The sequence below is a fragment of the Oncorhynchus mykiss genome, chromosome 26, assembly GCF_057628025.1.
Source record: "Oncorhynchus mykiss isolate SJ-2025 chromosome 26, ASM5762802v1, whole genome shotgun sequence".
NCBI lineage: Eukaryota > Metazoa > Chordata > Actinopteri > Salmoniformes > Salmonidae > Oncorhynchus > Oncorhynchus mykiss.
In genome coordinates this window covers 51,170,001-51,196,073 of record NC_143047.1, presented here as the reverse complement: position 1 = coordinate 51,196,073, position 26,073 = coordinate 51,170,001, and the positions used below count along the sequence as shown (strand labels likewise).

At 44.9% G+C, this 26,073-nt stretch overlaps 1 protein-coding gene across 7 annotated transcripts in view; it reads right to left on the bottom strand.

Moving 5' to 3' along the window:
- wdr59 (WD repeat domain 59) overlaps positions 1-26,073 on the bottom strand; it is a 60,267-nt gene that overhangs the window by 18,021 nt on the left and 16,173 nt on the right. For 4 of the 7 annotated variants that reach the window (XM_090222017.1, XM_090222018.1, XM_090222024.1 and 1 more), the window contains 10 exons: positions 24,436-24,513; positions 24,154-24,310; positions 22,998-23,077; positions 22,714-22,846; positions 14,533-14,645; positions 12,289-12,453; positions 11,894-11,989; positions 6,523-6,749; positions 5,607-5,760; positions 1,165-1,212 (listed from right to left, as the gene is read on the bottom strand). In XM_090222017.1, the coding sequence (XP_090078143.1) occupies positions 1,165-1,212; positions 5,607-5,760; positions 6,523-6,749; positions 11,894-11,989; positions 12,289-12,453; positions 14,533-14,645; positions 22,714-22,846; positions 22,998-23,077; positions 24,154-24,310; positions 24,436-24,513 (1,251 nt within the window). The remainder of the gene's footprint in view (positions 1-1,164; positions 1,213-5,606; positions 5,761-6,522; positions 6,750-11,893; positions 11,990-12,288; positions 12,454-14,532; positions 14,646-22,713; positions 22,847-22,997; positions 23,078-24,153; positions 24,311-24,435; positions 24,514-26,073) is intronic. The other 3 variants (XM_090222019.1, XM_090222020.1, XM_090222023.1) reach the window with 1 other exon arrangement.

The window sequence follows — 26,073 nt, the reverse complement described above, 5'->3', positions numbered from 1 at the left end:
CACAAGCATTTCGCTACACTCGCATTAACATCTGCTAACCATGTGTATGTGACAAATAAAATTTGATTTGATTTGATTCTAGACCTCCTCCCCAGGTCTGGTATAGACTCTAGACCTCCTCCCCAGGTCAGGTATAGACTCTAGACCTCCTCCCCAGGTCTGGTACAGACTCTAGACCTCCTCCCCAGGTCTGGAAGGCATTGTGGTGAGAATGTGTGAGAGGCCAACAGGCCTAAAGCTACATTACTGGGAGGTTGAACTCATCTCTCATGTTGACTAATGTCTTTTACGTTTCTGAAATGGTCAACAATTATTGATGTCAGTTACTAAGGAATTTGAACAAGAGGAATTTGAACATTTGTTGATGTTGTTGCCAGCAATCACACAACCTTACCTCAAGGAAGCAATCACACAACCTTACCTCAAGGAAGCAATCACACAACCTTACCTCAAGTGTTAAGAATTTGTAAGTAACAGACTTTGCCATCATTGAAGAGAGACAGAGACAGAGACAGAGAGAGAGAGAGAGAGAGAGAGAGAGAGAGAGAGAGACAACGACAGAGAGAGAGGTTGAGTCATGATAAAACATGGTTATACAGGTTAAAGTGACTTAGTGACATCATGCAGGGTCCAGAGAGGAGAACAGAGAGACAGCAGAGACCCTGAAGAAAGCCCAAGAGGAGAGAAGTGGAGAGAGAGACACAGAGAGAGACAGGAGAGACCCTGAAGAAAGCCCAAGAGGAGAGAGGTGGAGAGAGAGACACAGAGAGAGACAGGAGAGACCCTGAAGTAAGCCCAAGAGGAGAGAGGCGGAGAGAGAGACACAGAGAGAGACAGGATAGACCCTGAAGAAAGCCCAAGAGGAGAGAGGTGGAGAGAGAGACACAGAGAGAGACAGGAGAGACCCTGAAGTAAGCCCAAGAGGAGAGAGGCGGAGAGAGAGACACAGAGAGACAGGAGAGACCCTGAAGAAAGCCCAAGAGGAAAGAGGCGGAGAGAGAGACACAGAGAGAGACAAGAGAGACCCTGAAGAAAATCCAAGAGGAGAGGCAGAGAGAGAGACACAGAGAGAGACAGGAGAGACCCTGAAGAAAGCCCAAGAGGAGAGGCGGAGAGAGAGGCGGATAGAGGGATGGACGGAAGGAGGGCGTGGGAACCAAATACCGGGCAGTCATGAATGGACCAGCGGCGAAGGCCAGACTGAGGAGGCTTCTGATTGGTGGAGATAGAGTGGACCAACCACAGCACAGAGATGGGAGGAGGGGGGCGGGCCAGGGGAGGCATGCCAGTCAGCGGGACAGCCAACACACAGGGAAGGGAGAGGAGAGGAGGGAGGGGAGAGGAGGGAAGGGAGAGGAGAGGAGGGAAGGGAGAGGAGAGGAGAGGGGGGGAAGGGAGAAGAGAGGAGAGGAGGGAAGGGAGAGGAGAGGAGGGAAGGGAGAGGAGAGGAGGGAAGGGAGAGGAGAGGAGGGACACAAAACAACCATGAAGGTAAACACATCAACCACAAGGTGCAGAGAACAGAATGGGAATGAAGGACCTAGGTAGTTACTAGTTATAGCTACAGTATAATTAATGACATAGGTAGTTACTAGTTATAGCTATAGTATAATTAATGACCTAGGTAGTTACTAGTTATAGCTATAGTATAATTAATGACCTAGGTAGTTACTAGTTATAGCTATAGTATAATTAATGACCTAGGTAGTTACTAGTTTTGGCTATAGTATAAGTAATGACCTAGGTAGTTACTAGTTATAGCTACAGTATAATTAATGACCTAGGTAGTTACTAGTTATAGCTACAGTATAATTAATGACCTAGGACGTTACTAGTTATAGCTACAGTATAATTAATGGCCTAGGTAGTTACTAGTTATAGCTACAGTATAATTAATGACCTAGGTAGTTACTAGTTATAGCTACAGTATAATTAATGACCTAGGAGGTTACTAGTTATAGCTACAGTATAATTAATGACCTAGGTAGTTACTAGTTATAGCTACAGTATAATGAATGACCTAGTAGTTACTAGTTATAGCTACAGTATAATGAATGACTTTTAGACTAGTTGAGTATCTGGAGCATCAGCATTTGTGGGTTTGATTACAGGCTCAAAATGGCTAGAAACAAAGAACTTTCTTTTGAAACTCATCAGTCTACTCCCTTCACAGAACAGCGCAAACTGTCCCTAACCAGAATAGAAAGAGGAGTTGGAGGACCTGGTCTACAACTGAGCAAGAGGACAGGGACATTAGAGTGGTTAGTTTGAGAAACAGATGCCTCACAAGTCCTCAACTGGCAGCATCATCATTAAATAGTACCCACAAAACACCAGTCTCAACATCAACAGTGAAGAGGCGATGCTGGCCTTCTCGGCAGAGTAAAGAAAAAGCCATATCTCAGACTGGCCAATAAAAATTAAATATTAAGATAGGCAAAAGAACCTAGACACTGAACAGAGGAACTCTGCCTAGAAGGCCAGCATCCCGGAGTCGCCTCTTCACTGTTGAGACTGCCTCGTTGATAGGGTTGTTAAGGCAGTGGTATGTCATTAGAAATTTTGAAAAAAGCAAGGGGCCTAAACAGCTACCCTGGGGAATTCCATTATCGACCATAGTCAAAAGCCACACTGAAATCTAACAAAACAGCCCCCACAATTTCTCTCAACCAATCATCAGTAATTTGCCGTGCTTGTTGAATGTCGTTCTCTATAAGCATGCTGAAAATCTGTTGTCAATTTGTTTACTGTGAAATAGCATTGTATCTGGTCAAACACAATTTTTTTTCCAGAAGTATACTAAGGGTTGGTAACAGGCTGATTGGTCAGCTATTTGAGCCAGTAAAAGGGGCTTTACTATTCTTAGGGGGAGGAATGATTTAGCTTCCCTCCAGGCCTGAGGAGAATAGCGGACAATATTGCCACATCTTAAATTTAAGCCTACTAGAATCTGGCAAATAGGAGTGGCAATATTGTCTGCAATTATCCTCAGTATATTTTCCATCCAGATTGTCAGACCCTGGTGGCTTGTCATTGTTGATAGACAACAATACTTTTTTTCACCTCTTCCATACTGACATTACAGAATTCAAAAGTACAATTCTTGTCTTTCACAATTTGGTCCGATATACCTGGATGTGTAGTCTCAGCGTTTGTTGCTGGCATGTCGTCCCAAAGTTTGCTTATCTCGCAAATTAAAAAGTCATTAAAGTAGTTGGCAATTTCAGTGGATTTTGTGATGAATGAGCCATCTGATTCAATGAATGATGGAGCAGAGTTGGATTTTATCTCTCAAAATTTAATTCAAGGTGCTTCAAAGCTGTTTACTATCATTGTTTATATCATTTATCTTTGTTTCATAGTATAGTTTCTTCGTTTTATTTAGATCATCCCTCTCAACCATTTTTCAATTCCTCATCAATCGAAGGGGATTTAACAGTTTTTACAGTCATTTTCTTAATGGGTGCTTATTAGTAACTGGAATAAGCAATTTCATAAATGTGTCAAGTGCAGCGTCTGGTTGCTCCTCATTACACACCACAGACCAGCAGCGTCTGGTTGCTCCTCATTACACACCACAGACCAGCAGTGTCTGGTTGCTCCTCATTACACATGACAGACCAGCAGCGTCTGGTTGCTCCTCATTACACACCACAGACCAGCAGCGTCTGGTTGCTCCTCATTACACACCACAGACCAGCAGCGTCTGGTTGCTCCTCATTACACACCACAGACCAGCAGCGTCTGGTTGCTCCTCATTACACACGACAGACCAGCAGCGTCTGGTTGCTCCTCATTACACACCACAGACCAGCAGCGTCTGGTTGCTCCTCATTACACACCACAGACCAGCAGCGTCTGGTTGCTCCTCATTACACACCACAGACCAGCAGCGTCTGGTTGCTCCTCATTACACACCACAGACCAGCAGCATCTGGTTGCTCCTCATTACTCATCACAGACCAGCATATATTATTTACATCAACATAGGAATCACTACAGAACGTATTGTATGACCTCTTATACACTCTATTAGGCCCAGCCTTTGGAACTTTGGTTTTCCTAGATATGGCTACTATATTGTCATCACTACATCCAATGGATCTGGATACTGTTTTAGAGCAGATTTCTGCAGCATTAGTAAAGATGTGATCAATACATGTTGATGATTTCATTCCTGTGCTGTTTGTAACTACCCTGGTAGGTTGACTGATAACCTGAACCAGGCTGCAGGCACTGGTTACTGTGTGAAGCTTGAGTGGGCAGCCTGATGAATGTAGGTCAATATTTAAATCACCCAGAAAATATACCTCCCTGTGGGTATCACATACATTATCAACCATTTCACACATATTATCCAGATACTGACTGTTAACACATGGGGGTCTACAGCAGCTTCCCACCAGAATGGGCTTTAGGTGAGGCAGATGAACCTGTAGCCATATTACTTCAACAGTATTTAACATTATCCAGATACTGACTGTTAACACTTGGTGGTCTATAGCATCTTCCCACCAGAATGGGCTTTAGGTGAGGCAGATGAACCTGTAGCCAGATTACTTCAACAGTATTTAACATTATCCAGATACTGACTGTCTATAGCAGCTTCCCACCAGAATGGGCTTTAGGTGAGGCAGATGAACCTGTAGCCAGATTACTTCAACAGTATTTAACATGAGATCCTCTATAATCTTTACAGGAATGTAGTTCTGAATATAAACAGCAACACCTCCACCACTGGCATTTCTGTCTTTTCTGTAGATGTTACAACCATGTATTGCCACCACTGTATCATCAAAGGTATTATCTAAGTGAGTTTCAGAGATATGGTGGTATTAAACATTTAGTATTGTAGATATGTAGTAGTGTAATAATGTTATATGATGTACTGTTTTATATGTCATTTAAGTGCCTTAATGTGTTTGGACCCCAGGAAGAGTAGCTTCTGCGTTGGCAGGAACTAATGGGGATCCATAATAAACCCCAGGAAGAGTAGCTGCTACCTTGGCAGGAACTAATGGAGATCCATAATAAACCCCAGGAAGAGTAGCTGCTGCCTTGGCAGGAACTAATGGGGATCCATAATAAACCCCAGGAAGAGTAGCTGCTGCCTTGACAGGAACTAATGGGGATCCATAATAAACCCCAGGAAGAGTAGCTGCTGCCTTGGCAGGAACTAATGGGGATCCATAATAAACCCCAGGAAGAGTAGCTGCTGCCTTGACAGGAACTAATGGGGATCAATAATAAACCCCAGGAAGAGTAGCTGCTGCCTTGACAGGAACTAATGGGGATCCATAATAAACCCCAGGAAGAGTAGCTGCTCCCTTGACAGGAACTAATGGGGATCCATAATAAACCCCAGGAAGAGCAGCTGCTGCCCAGCGTGTGTTGTGTGTGTGTGTCCTACACTCCCCAGTGTGTGTTGTGTGTGTCCTACACTCCCCAGTGTGTGTTGTGTGTGTGTCCTACACTCCCCAGTGTGTGTTGTGTGTGTCCTACACTCCCCAGTGTGTGTTGTGTGTGTGTCCTACACTCCCCAGTGTGTGTTGTGTGTGTCCTACACTCCCCAGTGTGTGTCCTTCGCTCCCCAGTGTGTGTCTCACCCGTTCTTTGTAGTAGAATGATGATATGGAGACGTGGTCCTTGTCCGTGTGGGTGGGGCTGCCACTGTATAGCCTCAGAGAGCTCTGAGACTCACTACGCATCTTCATAGGAGTCAGGACCCCACTGTGGTACGCAGACAGGGCCGACAGGGACCTGGGGGACACACAGAGGCAGGTTAACAAGGACCCCACTGTGGTACGGAGACAGGGACCTGGGGGACACAGAGACAGGTTAACAAGGACCCCACTGTGGTACGGAGACAGGGACCTGGGGGACACACAGAGGCAGGTTAACAAGGACCCCACTGTGGTACGGAGACAGGGACCTGGGGGACACAGAGACAGGTTAACAAGGACCCCACTGTGGTACGGAGACAGGGACCTGGGGGACACACAGAGGCAGGTTAATAAGGACCCCACTGTGGTACACAGACAGGGCAGACAGGGACCTGGGGGACCCACAGAGGCAGGTTAACAAGGACTCCACTGTGGTACGGAGACAGGGACCTGGGGACACACAGAGGCAGGTTAACAAGGACCCCACTGTGGTACGGAGACAGGGACCTGGGGACACACAGAGGCAGGTTAACAAGGACCCCACTGTGGTACGGAGACAGGACCGACAGGGACCTGGGGACCCACAGAGGCAGGTTAACAAGGACCCCACTGTGGTACGGAGACAGGGCCGACAGGGACCTGGGGACCCACAGAGGCAGGTTAACAAGGACCCCACTGTGGTACGGAGACAGGACCGAAAGGGACCTGGGGGACACACAGAGGCAGGTTAATAAGGACCCCACTGTGGTACGGAGACAGGGACCTGGGGGACACACAGAGACAGGTTAATAAGGACCTCACTGTGGTACGGAGACAGGGCCGACAGGGACCCACAGAGACAGGTTAAGAATAAGTGTACCTGGGTGTGGGTTCAGTGGGTGGTACCGAGCGATGCATAGTGATGGGTCTTGTGAAGTACACCAAGCAGCCGGTGCCACAGAAGCGAGCCCCGGAGGTACGAGGGAAGGGGATGTTGGCATCCTGGTAGGAGCCGTAGGTGTTGGTGACCCGGGGGAAGGCTGGCAGAGCAGGGGTCACGGGGTTAGACAGGACGTACGGGTTGGCAGCACTACCATCCTCCTGGGTCTATGGGGTGAGAACAGAGAATACATACTGTTATGGGCCAGCCCCTTGTATCCTGCTGAGACAGCCCCTTGTATCCCGCTGGGACAGCCCCTCGTATCCCGCTGGCACAGCCCCTCGTATCCCGCTGGGACAGCCCCTCGTATACCGCTGGGACAGCCCCTCGTATACCGCTGGGACAGCCCCTCGTATACTGCTGGGACAGCCCCTCGTATCCCGCTGGGACAGCCCCTCGTATCCCGCTGGGTCAGCCCCTCGTATCCCGCTGGGACAGCCCCTTGTATCCCGCTGGGACAGCCCCTTGTATCCCGCTGGAACAGCCCCTCGTATCAGCCCCTCGTATCCCACTGGGACAGCCCCTCGTATCAGCCCCTCGTATCCTACTGGGACAGCCCCTCGTATCAGCCCCTCGTATCCTACTGGGACAGCCCCTCGTATCAGCCCCTTGTATCCTGCTGGAACAGCCCCTCGTATCAGCCCCTCGTATCCCACTGGGACAGCCCCTCGTATCCCGCTGGGGCAGCCCCACGTATCAGCCACTCGTATCCAACTGGGACAGCACCTCGTATACCGCTGGGACAGCCCCTCGTATACCGCTGGGACAGCCCCTCATATACCGCTGGGACAGCCTCTCGTATCCCGCTGGCACAGCCCCTCGTATCCCGCTGGGACAGCCCCTCGTACACGGCTGGGACAGCCCCTCGTACACGGCTGGGTCAACCCCTCGTACACGGCTGGGACAGCCCCTCGTATACCGCTGGGACAGCCCCTCGTATCCCGCTGGGACAGCCCCTCGTATCCCGCTGGGACAGCCCCTCGTATCCCGCTGGGACAGCCCCTCGTATCCCGCTGGGACAGCCCCTCGTATCCCGCTGGGACAGCCTCTCGTATCCCGCTGGGACAGCCCCTCGTATCCCGCTGGGACAACCCCTCGAATACCGCTGGGGCAGCCCCTCGAATACCGCTGGGGCAGCCCCTCGAATACCGCTGGGGCAGCCCCTCGTATCCGCTGGGGCAGCCCCTCGTATACCGCTGGGACAGCCCCTCGTATACCGCTGGGACAGCCCCTCGTATCCCGCTGGGACAGCCCCTCGTATACTGCTGGGACAGCCCCTCGTATACCGCTGGGGCAGCCCTTCGTAAGACTAGAAGAGACCTTCAGATTGCAGGCCTGTCTAAGACTAGAAGTGACCTTCAGATTGCAGGCCTGTCTAAGATTAGAAGTGACCTTCAGATTGCAGGCCTGTCTAAGACTAGAAGAGGCCTTCAGATTGCAGGCCTGTCTAAGACTAGAAGTGGCCTTCAGATTGCAGGCCTGTCTAAGACTAGAAGTGGCCTTCAGATTGCAGGCCTGTCTAAGACTAGAAGAGGCCTTCAGATTGCAGGCCTGTCTAAGACTAGAGGAGACCTTCAGATTGCAGGCCTGTCTAAGACTAATCTAATGTTTTGGTGCACTGAGCAACACTTGAAAGTTGTGAGAATTTTGTGCAACTTCCGGTGCACGTTTCCAATGAACTGAGGCTGCACCCTGACAGTTTTAGACAGTAGCCAATAGGCTGTACCCTGACAGTTTTAGACAGTAGCCAATAGGCTGTACCCTGACAGTTTAGACAGTAGCCAATAGCCTTTACCCTTACAGTTTAGACAGGTCTGATGAAACAAAAATAGAACTGTTTGGCCATAATGACCATCGTTATGTTTGAAGGAAAAAGGGGGGTGCTTGCAAGCCGAAGAACACTATCCCACCCGTGAAGCACGGGGGTGGCAGCATCATGTTGTGGGGGTGCTTTGTTGCAGGAAGGACTGGTGCACTTTACAAAATATGGCATCATGAGGTAGGAAAATTATGTGGATATATTGAAGCAACATCTCAAGAGATCAGTCAGGAAGTTAAAGCTTGGTCGCAAATGGGTCTTCCTAATGGACAATGACGCCAAGCATACTTCCAAAGTTGTAGCAAAATGGCTTAAGGACAACAAAGTCAAGGTATTGGAGTGGCCATCACAAAGCACCGACCTCAATCCTATAGAAAATGTGTGGGCAGAACTGAAAAAGTGTGTGTGAGCAAGGAGGCCTACAAAAACCTGACTCAGTTACACCAGCTCTGTCAGGAGGAATGGGCCAAAATTCACCCAACTTATTGTGGGAAGCTTGCAGAAGGCTTCCCAAAACATTTGACCCAAGTTAAACAATTTAAAGGCAATGCTACTAAATACTAACTGAGTGTATGTAAACTTCTGACCAACTGGGAGTGTGATGACATCAAATGAAATCAAAGTTTATTTGTCACGTGCGCTGAATACAACAGGTATTCACCTTCCCCTTACAGTGAAATGCTGACTTACAGGCTCTAACCAATAGTGCAAAAAAGGTGTTAGGTGAACAATAGGTAGATAAAGAAATAAAACAACAGCAAAAAGACAGGCTATATACAGTAGAGAGGCTATATACAGTAGAGAGGCTATATACAGTAGAGAGGCTATATACAGTAGAGAGGCTATATACAGTAGAGAGGCTCTATACAGTAGAGAGGCTCTATACAGTAGAGAGGCTCTATACAGTAGAGAGGCTATATACAGTAGAGAGACTATATACGGTAGAGAGGCTATATACAGTAGAGAGGCTATATACAGTAGAGAGGCTATATACAGTAGAGAGACTATATACAGTAGAGAGGCTATATACAGTAGAGAGGCTATATACAGTAGAGAGGCTATATACAGTAGAGAGGCTATATACAGTAGCGATGCTATAAAAGTAGCGAGGCTATATACAGACACCGGTTAGTCAGGCTGAATGAGGTAGTATGTACATGTAGATATGGTTAAAGTGACTATGCATATATGATGAACAGAGAGTAGCAGTAGCGTAAAGAGGGGTTGGCGGGTGGTGGGACACAATGCAGATAGCCTGGTTAGCCAATGTGCCAGAGCACTGGTTGATCGGGCCAATTGAGGTAGTATGTACATGGATGTATAGTTAAAGTGACTATGCACATATGATAAACAGAGAGTAGCAGCAGCGTAAAACGAGGGGTTGGGGCGGGGGGGGGCACACAATGCAAATAGTCCGGGTAGCCATTTGGTTACCTGTTCAGGAGTCTTATGACTTGGGGGTAAAAACTGTTGAGAAGCCTTTTTGTCCTAGACTTGGCACTCCGATACCGCTTGCCATGTGGTAGCAGAGAGAACAGTCTATGACTGGGGTGGCTGGGGTCTTTGACCATTTTTAGGGCCTTCCTCTGACACCGCCTGGTATAAAGTCCTGGATGGCAGGCAGCTTGGCCCCAGTGATGTACTGGGCTGTACGCACTACCCTCTGTAGTGCCTTGCGGTCAGAGGCCGAGCAGTTGCCGTACCAGGCAGTGATATAACCAGTCAGGATGCTCTCGATGGTGCAGCTGTAGAACTTTTTGAGGATCTCAGGACCCATGCCAAATATTTTTAGTTTCCTGACTGGCACCACACGGCCAGGTCTCTGACTTCCTCCTTACTGTCACGTCCTGACCTTAGTTCCTTTTGTATGTTTCTATTTTAGGCTGGTCAGGGCGTGAGTTGGGGTGGTCGGGGCGTGAGTTGGGGTGGTCGGGGCGTGAGTTGGGGTGGGCATTTGATGTTTTTGTTCTATGTTTGGTATTTCTATGTGTTTGGCCTGGTATGGTTCCCAATCACAGGCAGCTGTCGTTCGTTGTCTCTGATTGAGAACCATACTTAGGTAGCCTGTTTTCCCACTCTTGTTTGTGGGTGGTTGTTTTCTGTTTAGTGTATGTCACCTTACAGAACTGTTTCGTTTCTTCCATTCACTTCGTTATTTAATTTTGTGTGTTCAGTTAATAAATTAACATGGACACTTACCACGCTGCGCATTGGTCCCATATTTCATACTCGTCGTCAGACGACGAAGAGATCCGTTACACTTACAGGCTGTCTCGTCGTTGTCGGTGATCAGGCCTACCACTGTTGTGTCGTCTGCAAACTTAATGATGGTGTTGGAGTCGTGCCTGACCATGTAGTTGTGGGTGAACAGGGAGTAGAGGAGGGGACTGAGCACGCACCCCTGAGGGGCCCCTGTGTTGAGGATCAGCGTGGCGGATGTGTTGTTACCTACCCTCACCACCTGGGGGCGGCCCATCAGGAAGTCCAGGATCCAGTTGCAGAGGGAGGTGTTTAGTCCCAGGGTCCTTAGCTTTGACGGTACTATGTTGTTGAACGCTGAGCTGTAGTCAATGAACAGCATTCTCACATAGGTGTTCCTTCTGTCCAGGTGGGAAAGGGCAGTGTGGAGTGCAATAGAGATTGAGTCATCTGTATGCAAATTGGAGTGGGTCTAGGGTTTCTGGGATAATGGTGTTGATGTGAGCCTTGACCAGCCTTTCAAAGCACTTCATGGCTACGGGCGTGAGTGCTACGGGTCTGTAGTCATTTAGGCAGGTTGCCTTTGTGTTCTTGGACACAGGGACTATGCTGGTCTGCTTGAACCATGTTGGTATTACAGACTCAGTCCGGGAGAGGTTGAAAATGTCAGTGAAGACACCTGCACATGCCTGGAGCACACGTCCTGGTATTCGTCTGGCCCCGCAGCCTTGTGAATGTTGACCTGTTTAAAGGTTTTACTCACATCGGCTACGGAGAGCGTGATCACACAGTCATCCGGAACAACTGATGCTCTCATGCATGTTTCAGTGTTGTTGCTTGCCTCGAAGCGAGCATAGAAGTGATTTAGCTCGTCTGGTAGGCTCGTGTCACTGGGCAGCTCGCGGCTCTGCTTCCCTTTGTAGTCTGTAATAGTTTGCCCTGCCACATAAGGCGAATGTCGGAGCCGGTGTAGTAAAGAAATAAAAGCTGAAATAAATCATTCTCTCTACGATTATTCTGACATTTCACATTCTTAAAATAAAGTGGTGATCCTAACTGACCTAAAACAAAGACTTTTCACTCTGATTAAATGTCAGGAATTGTGAAAAACTGAGTTTAAATGTATTTGGCTAAGGTGTATGGAAACTTCCGAACTTCTCTGTGCCACATGGCATTTCTTCTTAGAGGGAACGAGTGTCATTGGGTCCAAGACCTGCGAAATGTTTGAACGGTTCTTGATGTAATGTGATTTGTGGATTAAAAATAAAAGTATTTAAAATGTATGTGTCTCACCATGTAAGACTCCAGACAGGACACCAGCTGTCTAACACAGGGCTCCAGACAGTTCTGATTCCTCTTGACCTTCTGCAGTGACGTGTCTGTCAGGATCTACACAGAGGAGATACAACTGTGAGGAGAGGGAGACAGACACACACACACGATACAGGCACACACACACACACACACACACACACACACACGATACAGGCACACACACACACACATGATACAGGCACACACACACACACACGATACAGGCACACACACACACACACACACACACACACATGATACAGGCACACACACACGATACAGGCACACACACACACACACACACACACACACGATACAGGCACACACACACACACATGATACAGGCACACACACACACACACACACACGGTTACCTTCTGTATCTTGGTCCTCATGGCGGTGGGGATGGTGGTAGGGGAGATGAACTGGAAGGATGGAGCAGCGTTGTTGGGGTAGTGGGAAGGGAACTTCACCACCAGGTGGACCTGGTTGGTCCCGAACACGGCTGACACCACACAGCTACGGTTCACCGCATCCATCTGGAGGCCCGAACAATCACACCACAGAACCACATTGGTACGGAGTAGAACAATCACACCACAGAACCACATTGGTACTACGTAGAACAATCACACCACAGAACCACATTGGTACTATGTAGAACAATCACACCACAGAACCACATTGGTACGGTGTAGAACAATCACAACACAGAACCACATTGGTACTATGTAGAACAATCACACCACAGAACCACATTGGTACGGTGTAGAACAATCACAACACAGAACCACATTGGTACTATGTAGAACAATCACACCACAGAACCACATTGGTACGGTGTAGAACAATCACAACACAGAACCACATTGGTACTATGTAGAACAATCACACCACAGAACCACATTGGTACTATGTAGAACAATCACACCACAGAGCCACATTGGTACGGTGTAGAACAAAGAAATATGGGAAGCATGTAGTTCTGTTGAACAGACCACCATAATAAAGGGAGATGTAGTTCTATAGAACAGACCACCATAATAAAGGGAGATGTAGTTATGTTGAACAGACCAACATAATGAAGGGAGATGTAGTTCTATAGAACAGACCACCATAATAAAGGGAGATGTAGTTCTGTTGAACAGACCACCATAATGAAGGGAGATGTAGTTCTATAGAACAGACCAACATAATGAAGGGAGATGTAGTTCTATAGAACAGCCCACCATTATAAAGGGAGATGTAGTTCTATAGAACAGACCATAATAAAGGGAGATGTAGTTCTATAGAACAGACCACCATAATAAAGGGAGATGTAGTTCTATAGAACAGACCACCATAATAAAGGGAGATGTAGTTATGTTGAACAGACCATAATAAAGGGAGATGTAGTTCTGTTGAACAGACCATAATAAAGGGAGATGTAGTTCTATTGAACAGACCACCATAATAAAGGGAGATGTAGTTCTATTGAACAGACCACCATAATAAAGGGAGATGTAGTTCTATTGAACAGACCACCATAATAAAGGGAGATGTAGTTATGTTGAACAGACCATAATAAAGGGAGATGTAGTTATGTTGAACAGACCATAATAAAAGGAGATGTAGTTCTATTGAACAGACCATAATAAAGGGAGATGTAGTTCTATTGAACAGACCACCATAATAAAGGGAGATGTAGTTCTGTTGAACAGACCATAATAAAGGGAGATGTAGTTCTGTTGAACAGCCCACCATAATGAAGGGAGATGTAGTTCTATTGAACAGACCACCATAATGAAGGGAGATGTAGTTCTATTGAACAGACCACCATAATAAAGGGAGATGTAGTTCTATTGAACAGACCATCATAATAAAGGGAGATGTAGTTCTGTTGAACAGACCACCATAATAAAGGGAGATGTAGTTCTATAGAACAGACCACCATAATAAAGGGAGATGTAGTTCTATTGGACAGACCATAATAAAGGGAGATGTAGTTCTATTGAACAGACCATAATAAAGGGAGATGTAGTTCTATTGAACAGACCATAATAAAGCCATTCTAACGGTATGAAGGGTGCAGGGGTCCGTCTAGCTACACTGTCATAAAGCCTACATAACAATGTCATTAGATGTCGTTAGGAGTCATAACCCATTTTTAATAATTGACATAGCATATGTCATTATGAGTTATAAATTGTCATACGGGGAGTGACATAGCATCATCAGGAGTTACAAGCAGTCATAAGACTATCATAGGAGACGTCATTAGGAGTTATAAGCAGTCATAAGACTATCAAAGGAAAAGTCATTAGGAGTTATAAGCAGTCATAAGACTATCATAGGAGATGTCATTAGAGTTATAAGCAGTCATAAGAATATCATAGGAGACATCATTAGGAGTTATAAGCGGTCATAAGACTATCATAGAAGAGGTCATTAGGAGTTACAAGCAGTCATAAGACTATCATAGGAGATGTCATTAGGCGTTATAAGCGGTCATAAGACTATCATAGAAGAGGTCATTAGGAGTTACAAGCAGTCATAAGACTATCATAGGAGACATCATTAGGAGTTATAAGTAGTCATAAGACTATCATAGGAGAGGTCATTAGGAGTTATAAGCTCACCTCCACGTTGACGTTTCTGATCTGCAGGTTGACCAGAGAGAACTCCTGTTGCAGTGTCTGGGGCAGAGCAGAAGAGTCATGTCTACCACCGGAGGTCAGAGCACCAGCCTGGTCTGTGAGTGAGAGAGAGAGAGAGAGTTGGTGTGAGAGAGAGAGAGAGAGAGAGTTGGTGTGAGAGAGAGAGAGAGAGAGTTGGTGAGAGAGAGAGAGAGAGTTGGTGAGAGAGAGAGAGAGAGTTGGTGAGAGAGAGAGAGAGAGTTGGTGAGAGAGAGAGAGAGTTGGTGACAGAGAGAGAGAGTTGGTGACAGAGAGAGAGAGAGTTGGTGACAGAGAGAGAGAGAGAGAGAGAGAGAGAGAGAGAGAGAGAGAGAGAGAGAGAGAGAGAGAGAGAGAGAGAGAGAGAGAGAGAGAGAGAGAGAGAGAGAGAGAGAGAGAGAGAGAGACAACACTCACTCCACTGTTCTACTGTAGTCAGGTCTATACATTCCTCTGTTCTACTGTGGTCAGGTCTATACATTCCTCTGTTCTACTGTAGTCAGGTCTATACATTCCTCTGTTCTACTGTAGTCAGGTCTATACATTCCTCTGTTCTACTGTGGTCAGGTCTATACATTCCTCTGTTCTACTGTAGTCAGGTCTATACATTCCTCTGTTCTACTGTAGTCAGGTCTATACATTCCTCTGTTCTACTGTAGTCAGGTCTATACATTCCTGTTCTACTGTAGTCAGGTCTATACATTCCTCTGTTCTACTGTAGTCAGGTCTATACATTCCTCTGTTCTACTGTAGTCAGGTCTATACATTCCTCTGTTCTACTGTAGTCAGGTCTATACATTCCTCTGTTCTACTGTAGTCAGGTCTATACATTCCTCTGTTCTACTGTAGTCAGGTCTATACATTCCTCTGTTCTACTGTAGTCAGGTCTATACATTCCTCTGTTCTACTGTAGTCAGGTCTATACATTCCTCTGTTCTACTGTAGTCAGGTCTATACATTCCTCTGTTCTACTGTAGTCAGGTCTATACATTCCTCTGTTCTACTGTAGTCAGGTCTATACATTCCTCTGTTCTACTGTAGTCAGGTCTATACATTCCTGTGTTCTACTGTAGTCGGGTCTATACATTCCTCTGTTCTACTGTAGTCAGGTCTATACATTCCTCTGTTCTACTGTAGTCAGGTCTATACATTCCTGTTCTACTGTAGTCAGTCTATACATTCCTCTGTTCTACTGTAGTCAGGTCTATACATTCCTCTGTTCTACTGTAGTCAGGTCTATACATTCCTCTGTTCTACTGTAGTCAGGTCTATACATTCCTCTGTTCTACTGTAGTCAGGTCTATACATTCCTGTTCTACTGTAGTCGGGTCTATACATTCCTCTGTTCTACTGTAGTCAGGTCTATACATTCCTGTTCTACTGTAGTCAGGTCTATACATTCCTCTGTTCTACTGTAGTCAGGTCTATACATTCCTGTGTTCTACTGTAGTCGGGTCTATACATTCCTCTGTTCTACTGTAGTCAGGTCTATACATTCCTCTGTTCTACTGTAGTCAGGTCTATACATTCCTCTGTTCTACTGTAGTCAGGTCTATACATTCCTCTGTTCTACTGTAGTCGGGTCTATACATTCCTGTGTTCTACTGTAGTCGGGTCTATACATTCCTCTGTTCTACTGTAGTCAGGTCTATACATTCCTCTGTTCTACTGTAGTCAGGTCTATACATTCCTGTTCTACTGTAGTCAGTCTATACATTCCTCTGTTCTACTGTAGTCAGGTCTATACATTCCTCTGTTCTACTGTAGTCAGGTCTATACATTCCTCTGTTCTACTGTAGTCAGGTCTATACATTCCTCTGTTCTACTGTAGTCAGGTCTATACATTCCTGTTCTACTGTAGTCGGGTCTATACATTCCTCTGTTCTACTGTAGTCAGGTCTATACATTCCTGTTCTACTGTAGTCAGGTCTATACATTCCTCTGTTCTACTGTAGTCAGGTCTATACATTCCTCTGTTCTACTGTAGTCAGGTCTATACATTCCTCTGTTCTACTGTAGTCAGGTCTATACATTCCTGTTCTACTGTAGTCAGTCTATACATTCCTCTGTTCTACTGTAGTCAGGTCTATACATTCCTCTGTTCTACTGTAGTCAGGTCTATACATTCCTCTGTTCTACTGTAGTCAGGTCTATACATTCCTGTGTTCTACTGTAGTCAGGTCTATACATTCCTGTGTTCTACTGTAGTCGGGTCTATACATTCCTCTGTTCTACTGTAGTCAGGTCTATACATTCCTGTTCTACTGTAGTCAGGTCTATACATTCCTGTTCTACTGTAGTCAGGTCTATACATTCCTCTGTTCTACTGTAGTCAGGTCTATACATTCCTCTGTTCTACTGTAGTCAGGTCTATACATTCCTCTGTTCTACTGTAGTCAGGTCTATACATTCCTCTGTTCTACTGTAGTCAGGTCTATACATTCCTCTGTTCTACTGTAGTCAGGTCTATACATTCCTCTGTTCTACTGTAGTCAGGTCTATACATTCCTCTGTTCTACTGTAGTCAGGTCTATACATTCCTCTGTTCTACTGTAGTCAGGTCTATACATTCCTGTGTTCTACTGTAGTCGGGTCTATACATTCCTCTGTTCTACTGTAGTCAGGTCTATACATTCCTCTGTTCTACTGTAGGCAGGTCTATACATTCCTGTTCTACTGTAGTCAGGTCTATACATTCCTCTGTTCTACTGTAGTCAGGTCTATACATTCCTCTGTTCTACTGTAGTCAGGTCTATACATTCCTCTGTTCTACTGTAGTCAGGTCTATACATTCCTCTGTTCTACTGTAGTCAGGTCTATACATTCCTCTGTTCTACTGTAGTCAGGTCTATACATTCCTCTGTTCTACTGTAGTCAGGTCTATACATTCCTCTGTTCTACTGTAGTCAGGTCTATACATTCCTCTGTTCTACTGTAGTCAGGTCTATACATTCCTGTGTTCTACTGTAGTCGGGTCTATACATTCCTCTGTTCTACTGTAGTCAGGTCTATACATTCCTCTGTGCTACTGTAGTCAGGTCTATACATTCCTCTGTTCTACTGTAGTCAGGTCTATACATTCCTCTGTTCTACTGTAGTCAGGTCTATACATTCCTCTGTTCTACTGTAGTCAGGTCTATACATTCCTCTGTTCTACTGTAGTCAGGTCTATACATTCCTGTTCTACTGTAGTCGGGTCTATACATTCCTCTGTTCTACTGTAGTCAGGTCTATACATTCCTGTTCTACTGTAGTCAGGTCTATACATTCCTCTGTTCTACTGTAGTCAGGTCTATACATTCCTCTGTTCTACTGTAGTCAGGTCTATACATTCCTCTGTTCTACTGTAGTCAGGTCTATACATTCCTGTTCTACTGTAGTCAGTCTATACATTCCTCTGTTCTACTGTAGTCAGGTCTATACATTCCTCTGTTCTACTGTAGTCAGGTCTATACATTCCTCTGTTCTACTGTAGTCAGGTCTATACATTCCTGTGTTCTACTGTAGTCAGGTCTATACATTCCTGTGTTCTACTGTAGTCGGGTCTATACATTCCTCTGTTCTACTGTAGTCAGGTCTATACATTCCTGTTCTACTGTAGTCAGGTCTATACATTCCTGTTCTACTGTAGTCAGGTCTATACATTCCTCTGTTCTACTGTAGTCAGGTCTATACATTCCTCTGTTCTACTGTAGTCAGGTCTATACATTCCTCTGTTCTACTGTAGTCAGGTCTATACATTCCTCTGTTCTACTGTAGTCAGGTCTATACATTCCTCTGTTCTACTGTAGTCAGGTCTATACATTCCTCTGTTCTACTGTAGTCAGGTCTATACATTCCTCTGTTCTACTGTAGTCAGGTCTATACATTCCTGTGTTCTACTGTAGTCAGGTCTATACATTCCTGTGTTCTACTGTAGTCGGGTCTATACATTCCTCTGTTCTACTGTAGTCAGGTCTATACATTCCTCTGTTCTACTGTAGGCAGGTCTATACATTCCTGTTCTACTGTAGTCAGGTCTATACATTCCTCTGTTCTACTGTAGTCAGGTCTATACATTCCTCTGTTCTACTGTAGTCAGGTCTATACATTCCTCTGTTCTACTGTAGTCAGGTCTATACATTCCTGTGTTCTACTGTAGTCAGGTCTATACATTCCTGTGTTCTACTGTAGTCAGGTCTATACATTCCTGTGTTCTACTGTAGTCGGGTCTATACATTCCTCTGTTCTACTGTAGTCGGGTCTATACATTCCTCTGTTCTACTGTAGTCGGGTCTATACATTCCTGTTCTACTGTAGTCAGGTCTATACATTCCTGTTCTACTGTAGTCAGGTCTATACATTCCTGTTCTACTGTAGTCAGGTCTATACATTCCTCTGTTCTACTGTAGTCAGGTCTATACATTCCTCTGTTCTACTGTAGTCAGGTCTATACATTCCTCTGTTCTACTGTAGTCAGGTCTATACATTCCTCTGTTCTACTGTAGTCAGGTCTATACATTCCTCTGTTCTACTGTAGTCAGGTCTATACATTCCTCTGTTCTACTGTAGTCAGGTCTATACATTCCTCTGTTCTACTGTAGTCAGGTCTATACATTCCTGTGTTCTACTGTAGTCGGGTCTATACATTCCTCTGTTCTACTGTAGTCAGGTCTATACATTCCTCTGTTCTACTGTAGTCAGGTCTATACATTCCTGTTCTACTGTAGTCAGGTCTATACATTCCTCTGTTCTACTGTAGTCAGGTCTATACATTCCTCTGTTCTACTGTAGTCAGGTCTATACATTCCTCTGTTCTACTGTAGTCAGGTCTATACATTCCTCTGTTCTACTGTAGTCAGGTCTATACATTCCTGTTCTACTGTAGTCGGGTCTATACATTCCTCTGTTCTACTGTAGTCAGGTCTATACATTCCTGTTCTACTGTAGTCAGGTCTATACATTCCTCTGTTCTACTGTAGTCAGGTCTATACATTCCTCTGTTCTACTGTAGTCAGGTCTATACATTCCTCTGTTCTACTGTAGTCAGGTCTATACATTCCTGTTCTACTGTAGGCAGTCTATACATTCCTCTGTTCTACTGTAGTCAGGTCTATACATTCCTCTGTTCTACTGTAGTCAGGTCTATACATTCCTCTGATCTACTGTAGTCAGGTCTATACATTCCTCTGTTCTACTGTAGTCAGGTCTATACATTCCTCTGTTCTACTGTAGTCAGGTCTATACATTCCTCTGTCCTACTGTAGTCAGGTCTATACATTCCTGTGTTCTACTGTAGTCAGGTCTATACATTCCTGTGTTCTACTGTAGTCGGGTCTATACATTCCTCTGTTCTACTGTAGTCAGGTCTATACATTCCTCGGTTCTACTGTAGTCAGGTCTATACATTCCTGTTCTACTGTAGTCAGGTCTATACATTCCTCTGTTCTACTGTAGTCAGGTCTATACATTCCTCTGTTCTACTGTAGTCAGGTCTATACATTCCTCTGTTCTACTGTAGTCAGGTCTATACATTCCTCTGTTCTACTGTAGTCAGGTCTATACATTCCTGTTCTACTGTAGTCGGGTCTATACATTCCTCTGTTCTACTGTAGTCAGGTCTATACATTCCTCTGTTCTACTGTAGTCAGGTCTATACATTCCTCTGTTCTACTGTAGTCAGGTCTATACATTCCTCTGTTCTACTGTAGTCAGGTCTATACATTCCTCTGTTCTACTGTAGTCAGGTCTATACATTCCTGTTCTACTGTAGTCAGTCTATACATTCCTCTGTTCTACTGTAGTCAGGTCTATACATTCCTCTGTTCTACTGTAGTCAGGTCTATACATTCCTCTGTTCTACTGTAGTCAGGTCTATACATTCCTCTGTTCTACTGTAGTCAGGTCTATACATTCCTCTGTTCTACTGTAGTCAGGTCTATACATTCCTCTGTTCTACTGTAGTCAGGTCTATACATTCCTCTGTTCTACTGTAGTCAGGTCTATACATTCCTCTGTTCTACTGTAGTCAGGTCTATACATTCCTCTGTTCTACTGTAGTCAGGTCTATACATTCCTCTGTTCTACTGTAGTCAGGTCTATACATTCCTCTGTTCTACTGTAGTCAGGTCTATACATTCCTCTGTTCTACTGTAGTCAGGTCTATACATTCCTCTGTTCTACTGTAGTCAGGTCTATACATTCCTCTGTTCTACTGTAGTCAGGTCTATACATTCCTGTGTTCTACTGTAGTCGGGTCTATACATTCCTCTGTTCTACTGTAGTCAGGTCTATAAATTCCTCTGTTCTACTGTAGTCAGGTCTATACATTCCTGTTCTACTGTAGTCAGGTCTATACATTCCTGTTCTACTGTAGTCAGGTCTATACATTCCTCTGTTCTACTGTAGTCAGGTCTATACATTCCTCTGTTCTACTGTAGTCAGGTCTATACATTCCTCTGTTCTACTGTAGTCAGGTCTATACATTCCTGTTCTACTGTAGTCGGGTCTATACATTCCTCTGTTCTACTGTAGTCAGGTCTATACATTCCTGTTCTACTGTAGTCAGGTCTATACATTCCTCTGTTCTACTGTAGTCAGGTCTATACATTCCTCTGTTCTACTGTAGTCAGGTCTATACATTCCTCTGTTCTACTGTAGTCAGGTCTATACATTCCTGTTCTACTGTAGTCAGTCTATACATTCCTCTGTTCTACTGTAGTCAGGTCTATACATTCCTCTGTTCTACTGTAGTCAGGTCTATACATTCCTGTTCTACTGTAGTCAGGTCAATACATTCCTCTGTTCTACTGTAGTCAGGTCTATACATTCCTCTGTTCTACTGTAGTCAGGTCTATACATTCCTGTGTTCTACTGTAGTCAGGTCTATACATTCCTGTGTTCTACTGTAGTCGGGTCTATACATTCCTCTGTTCTACTGTAGTCGGGTCTATACATTCCTCTGTTCTACTGTAGTCAGGTCTATACATTCCTGTTCTACTGTAGTCAGGTCTATACATTCCTCTGTTCTACTGTAGTCAGGTCTATACATTCCTCTGTTCTACTGTAGTCAGGTCTATACATTCCTCTGTTCTACTGTAGTCAGGTCTATACATTCCTCTGTTCTACTGTAGTCAGGTCTATACATTCCTGTTCTACTGTAGTCGGGTCTATACATTCCTCTGTTCTACTGTAGTCAGGTCTATACATTCCTCTGTTCTACTGTAGTCAGGTCTATACATTCCTCTGTTCTACTGTAGTCAGGTCTATACATTCCTCTGTTCTACTGTAGTCAGGTCTATACATTCCTCTGTTCTACTGTAGTCAGGTCTATACATTCCTCTGTTCTACTGTGGTCAGGTCTATACATTCCTCTGTTCTACTGTAGTCAGGTCTATACATTCCTGTTCTACTGTAGTCAGTCTATACATTCCTCTGTTCTACTGTAGTCAGGTCTATACATTCCTCTGTTCTACTGTAGTCAGCTCTATACATTCCTCTGTTCTACTGTAGTCAGGTCTATACATTCCTCTGTTCTACTGTAGTCAGGTCTATACATTCCTCTGTTCTACTGTAGTCAGGTCTATACATTCCTCTGTTCTACTGTAGTCAGGTCTATACATTCCTCTGTTCTACTGTAGTCAGGTCTATACATTCCTCTGTTCTACTGTAGTCAGGTCTATACATTCCTCTGTTCTACTGTAGTCAGGTCTATACATTCCTCTGTTCTACTGTAGTCAGGTCTATACATTCCTCTTTAGTCAGGTCTATACATTCCTCTGTTCTACTGTAGTCAGGTCTATACATTCCTCTGTAGTCAGGTCTATACATTCCTCTGTTCTACTGTAGTCAGGTCTATACATTCCTCTGTTCTACTGTAGTCAGGTCTATACATTCCTCTGTTCTACTGTAGTCAGAAAAATTATTTTGAACGGTCATCCAACTCGGGAACTCTGGCCTCTTTCTCGACCCCCGACTTTCCGACCTGAAGGGCACCACCGTCATAATTTAACCTCCAAGTTCCCCAGTTGTCTTGAAAGCACCATTCGGTTCATCGTTTAGCTAGCTAGCATGTCTAAACCAAAGACCACTTCGCCAGATGATCACATGACCCATCAAATTAGCCAGGCGTGTCTGGGGGTTGATTACGGCCATGCCGCCCCTCACCCTGCAGGTTTTCGGCTGGCAGGCCACAGCTGTGTATGGTGGGTTCAGGGTCCTGAGAGGGAAGGCTCTTCTCTGACTCGGTAGTTAGGCTGATCCCCTCTATCGGATCCTCTACCAGGTCGTTGGCACACAGCTCCACAGAGAAACACAGGGAGAACATACATTTAATATGGAGTTAACATGAAGTGAGTCCCACATGACGCCCAGTTCCTAGATACCGCACCACTTTTCACCAGGGACCCATAGAGATTTTAATAGAATGTTGGATTTGACAGATTCCACACCTTCTGTAGCTGTGGATCCAGCCTCCATATTCTCAGAGTCTGGTCTCTGGACAAAGTCACCATCTGGTACTCCTTAGAAGCTAGTAGGAGACAACAAGACAGGGGAATCAGAGGACTGAACTCTATGGAGAATGAGACAACAAGACAGGAGAATCAGAGGACTGAACTCTATGGAGAATGAGACAACGAGACAGGAGAATCAGAGGACTGAACTCTATGGAGAATGAGACAACTAGACAGGAGAATCAGAGGACTGAACTCTATGGAGAATGAGACAACTAGACAGGAGAATCAGAGGACTGAACTCTATGGAGAATGAGACAACTAGACAGGAGAATCAGAGGACTGAACTCTATGGAGAATGAGACAACTAGACAGGAGAATCAGAGGACTGAACTCTATGGAGAATGAGACAACGAGACAGGAGAATCAGAGGACTGAACTCTATGGAGAATGAGACAACTAGACAGGAGAATCAGAGGACTGAACTCTATGGAGAATGAGACAACTAGACAGGAGAATCAGAGGACTGAACTCTATGGAGAATGAGACAATGAGACAGGAGAATCAGAGGACTAAACTCTATGGAGAATGAGACAACGAGACAGGAGAATCAGAGGACTGAACTCTATGGAGAATGAGACAACTAGACAGGAGAATCAGAGGACTGAACTCTATGGAGAATGAGACAACTAGACAGGAGAATCAGAGGACTGAACTCTATGGAGAATGAGACAACTAGACAGGAGAATCAGAGGACTGAACTCTATGGAGAATGAGACAACGAGACAGGAGAATCAGAGGACTGAACTCTATGGAGAATGAGACAATGAGACAGGAGAATCAGAGGACTGAACTCTATGGAGAATGAGACAACGAGACAGGAGAATCAGAGGACTGAACTCTATGGAGAATGAGACAATGAGACAGGAGAATCAGAGGACTGAACTCTATGGAGAATGAGACAACTAGACAGGAGAATCAGAGGACTGAACTCTACCCAGCCACCCAGGCTGGTAGAGGTATATTACCCAGGCTGGTAGAGGTATAATACCCAGGCTGGTAGAGGTATATTACCCAGGCTGGTAGAGGTATATTACCCAGGCTGGTAGAGGTATATTACCCAGCCACCCAGGCTGGTAGAGGCCTCCTTTACCTTCTTTCTGCGGACGCCACTGGAACTCTAGCACCACGTCATCGTGTCCCACGAAGGCGTGGACGGGGCTGTTGAGGTCCAGAGTGCTCCATAACAACAAGCTGTTCTCACGTCTCAGCTGGGGAACCATCACTGTCACCAGGCCATTGGAGAAAGGCTACACACACACACACACACACATACACACACACACATGGTTACAGACAGAGATATATCCCTAACACTCAGACAGATATCCACTCTTCACATGAGGAGAACTGGTGAAGGGAAGAGTAAACTCACAGTATATCTGGCCTTCCACACAGGAACCTGACAGGACAGGATGTTCAGGTACTTCCTGGGCTGTCTGTAGTCCCAGAACTGCACGGAGAGATTGGAGGACGGCACAGTAAGTACAACGGGAGAATCACAGCAAAAAGCTACGTGAATATCCTTCATACCGTAAAACAAAGCCCAGGCGTTGATTTGCTTAAATCACGAAACACAACAGGCGCTTTTTAGAGACAGGCTTATATTATATTTTAGCTAGGCCTCTATTTCCTTAATGCGCACAGCTTTAGCTCATTTGCATAGTTCATTGTTTAATTCAAAGCATTTTAATCCTTGTCTTCATTTCCTGTAGTAATGTGTTATCATTAACACAGTGTAACCAGGTTTCCATCCAACCATTTTATACCAGTAAAAGTACAAAAACTGAATGGCCGGCTTGATAAAAAAAACAGGTTAATTTGGAGTTAAACTTTCCAAATGTCGACAAACCTGATACCTGAATACACTAGACAAGGTGGGATCTATTATACCTGAATACACTAGACAAGGTGGGATTATTATACCTGAATACACTAGACAAGGTGGGATCTATTATACCTGAATACACTAGACAAGGTGGGATCTATTATACCTGAATACACTAGACAAGGTGGGATCTATTATACCTGAATACACTAGACAAGGTGGGATCTATTTACCTGAATATGAGGTGGGATCTATTATACCTGAATACACTAGACAAGGTGGGATCTATTATACCTGACTACACAACACAAGGTGGCATCTATTATACCTGACTACACTAGACAAGGTGGGATCTATTATACCTGAATACACTAGACAAGGTGGGATCTATTATACCTGAATACACTAGACAAGGTGGGATCTATTATACCTGAATACACTAGACAAGGTGGGATCTATTATACCTGAATACACTAGACAAGGTGGGATCTATTATACCTGAATACACTAGACAAGGTGGGATTATTATACCTGAATACACTAGACAAGGTGGGATCTATTATACCTGAATACACTAGACAAGGTGGGATCTATTATACCTGAATACACTAGACAAGGTGGGATCTATTATACCTGAATACACTAGACAAGGTGGGATTATTATACCTGAATACACTAGACAAGGTGGGATTATTATACCTGAATACACTAGACAAGGTGGGATCTATTTACCTGAATATGAGGTGGGATCTATTATACCTGAATACACTAGACAAGGTGGGATCTATTATACCTGAATTGGATGGAAAACTAGCTTGTGTCACATTTCTTGTCTTAGCATGCCTCAATTCAAAAATATATATTTTTCCCTAACAGAATAATTGTTCCCCTCTTTGACTGTGCATTTCCGGCAGTTCTTACTTCCGCCACTAGGGGGGGGCGATCGGGGGATTTCTGGGGATCTGAACAGCGACTGTTTTTTGTACTTGCCAATTAGCTTGCAGTTCTCAGCTGTTAGCAGCAAACGGCTCGCAGTTGATTATTTGCGCTAAAAACGGATGTTTGACAATTTGAGTCATTAAGTGAATTATTGAACATAACAAATCCAACATCAAACCTCGTAAGCAATACATGGAAATGTGACATGATAAACAATTTATTACACGGGAACAGGCGGCTTTTTGA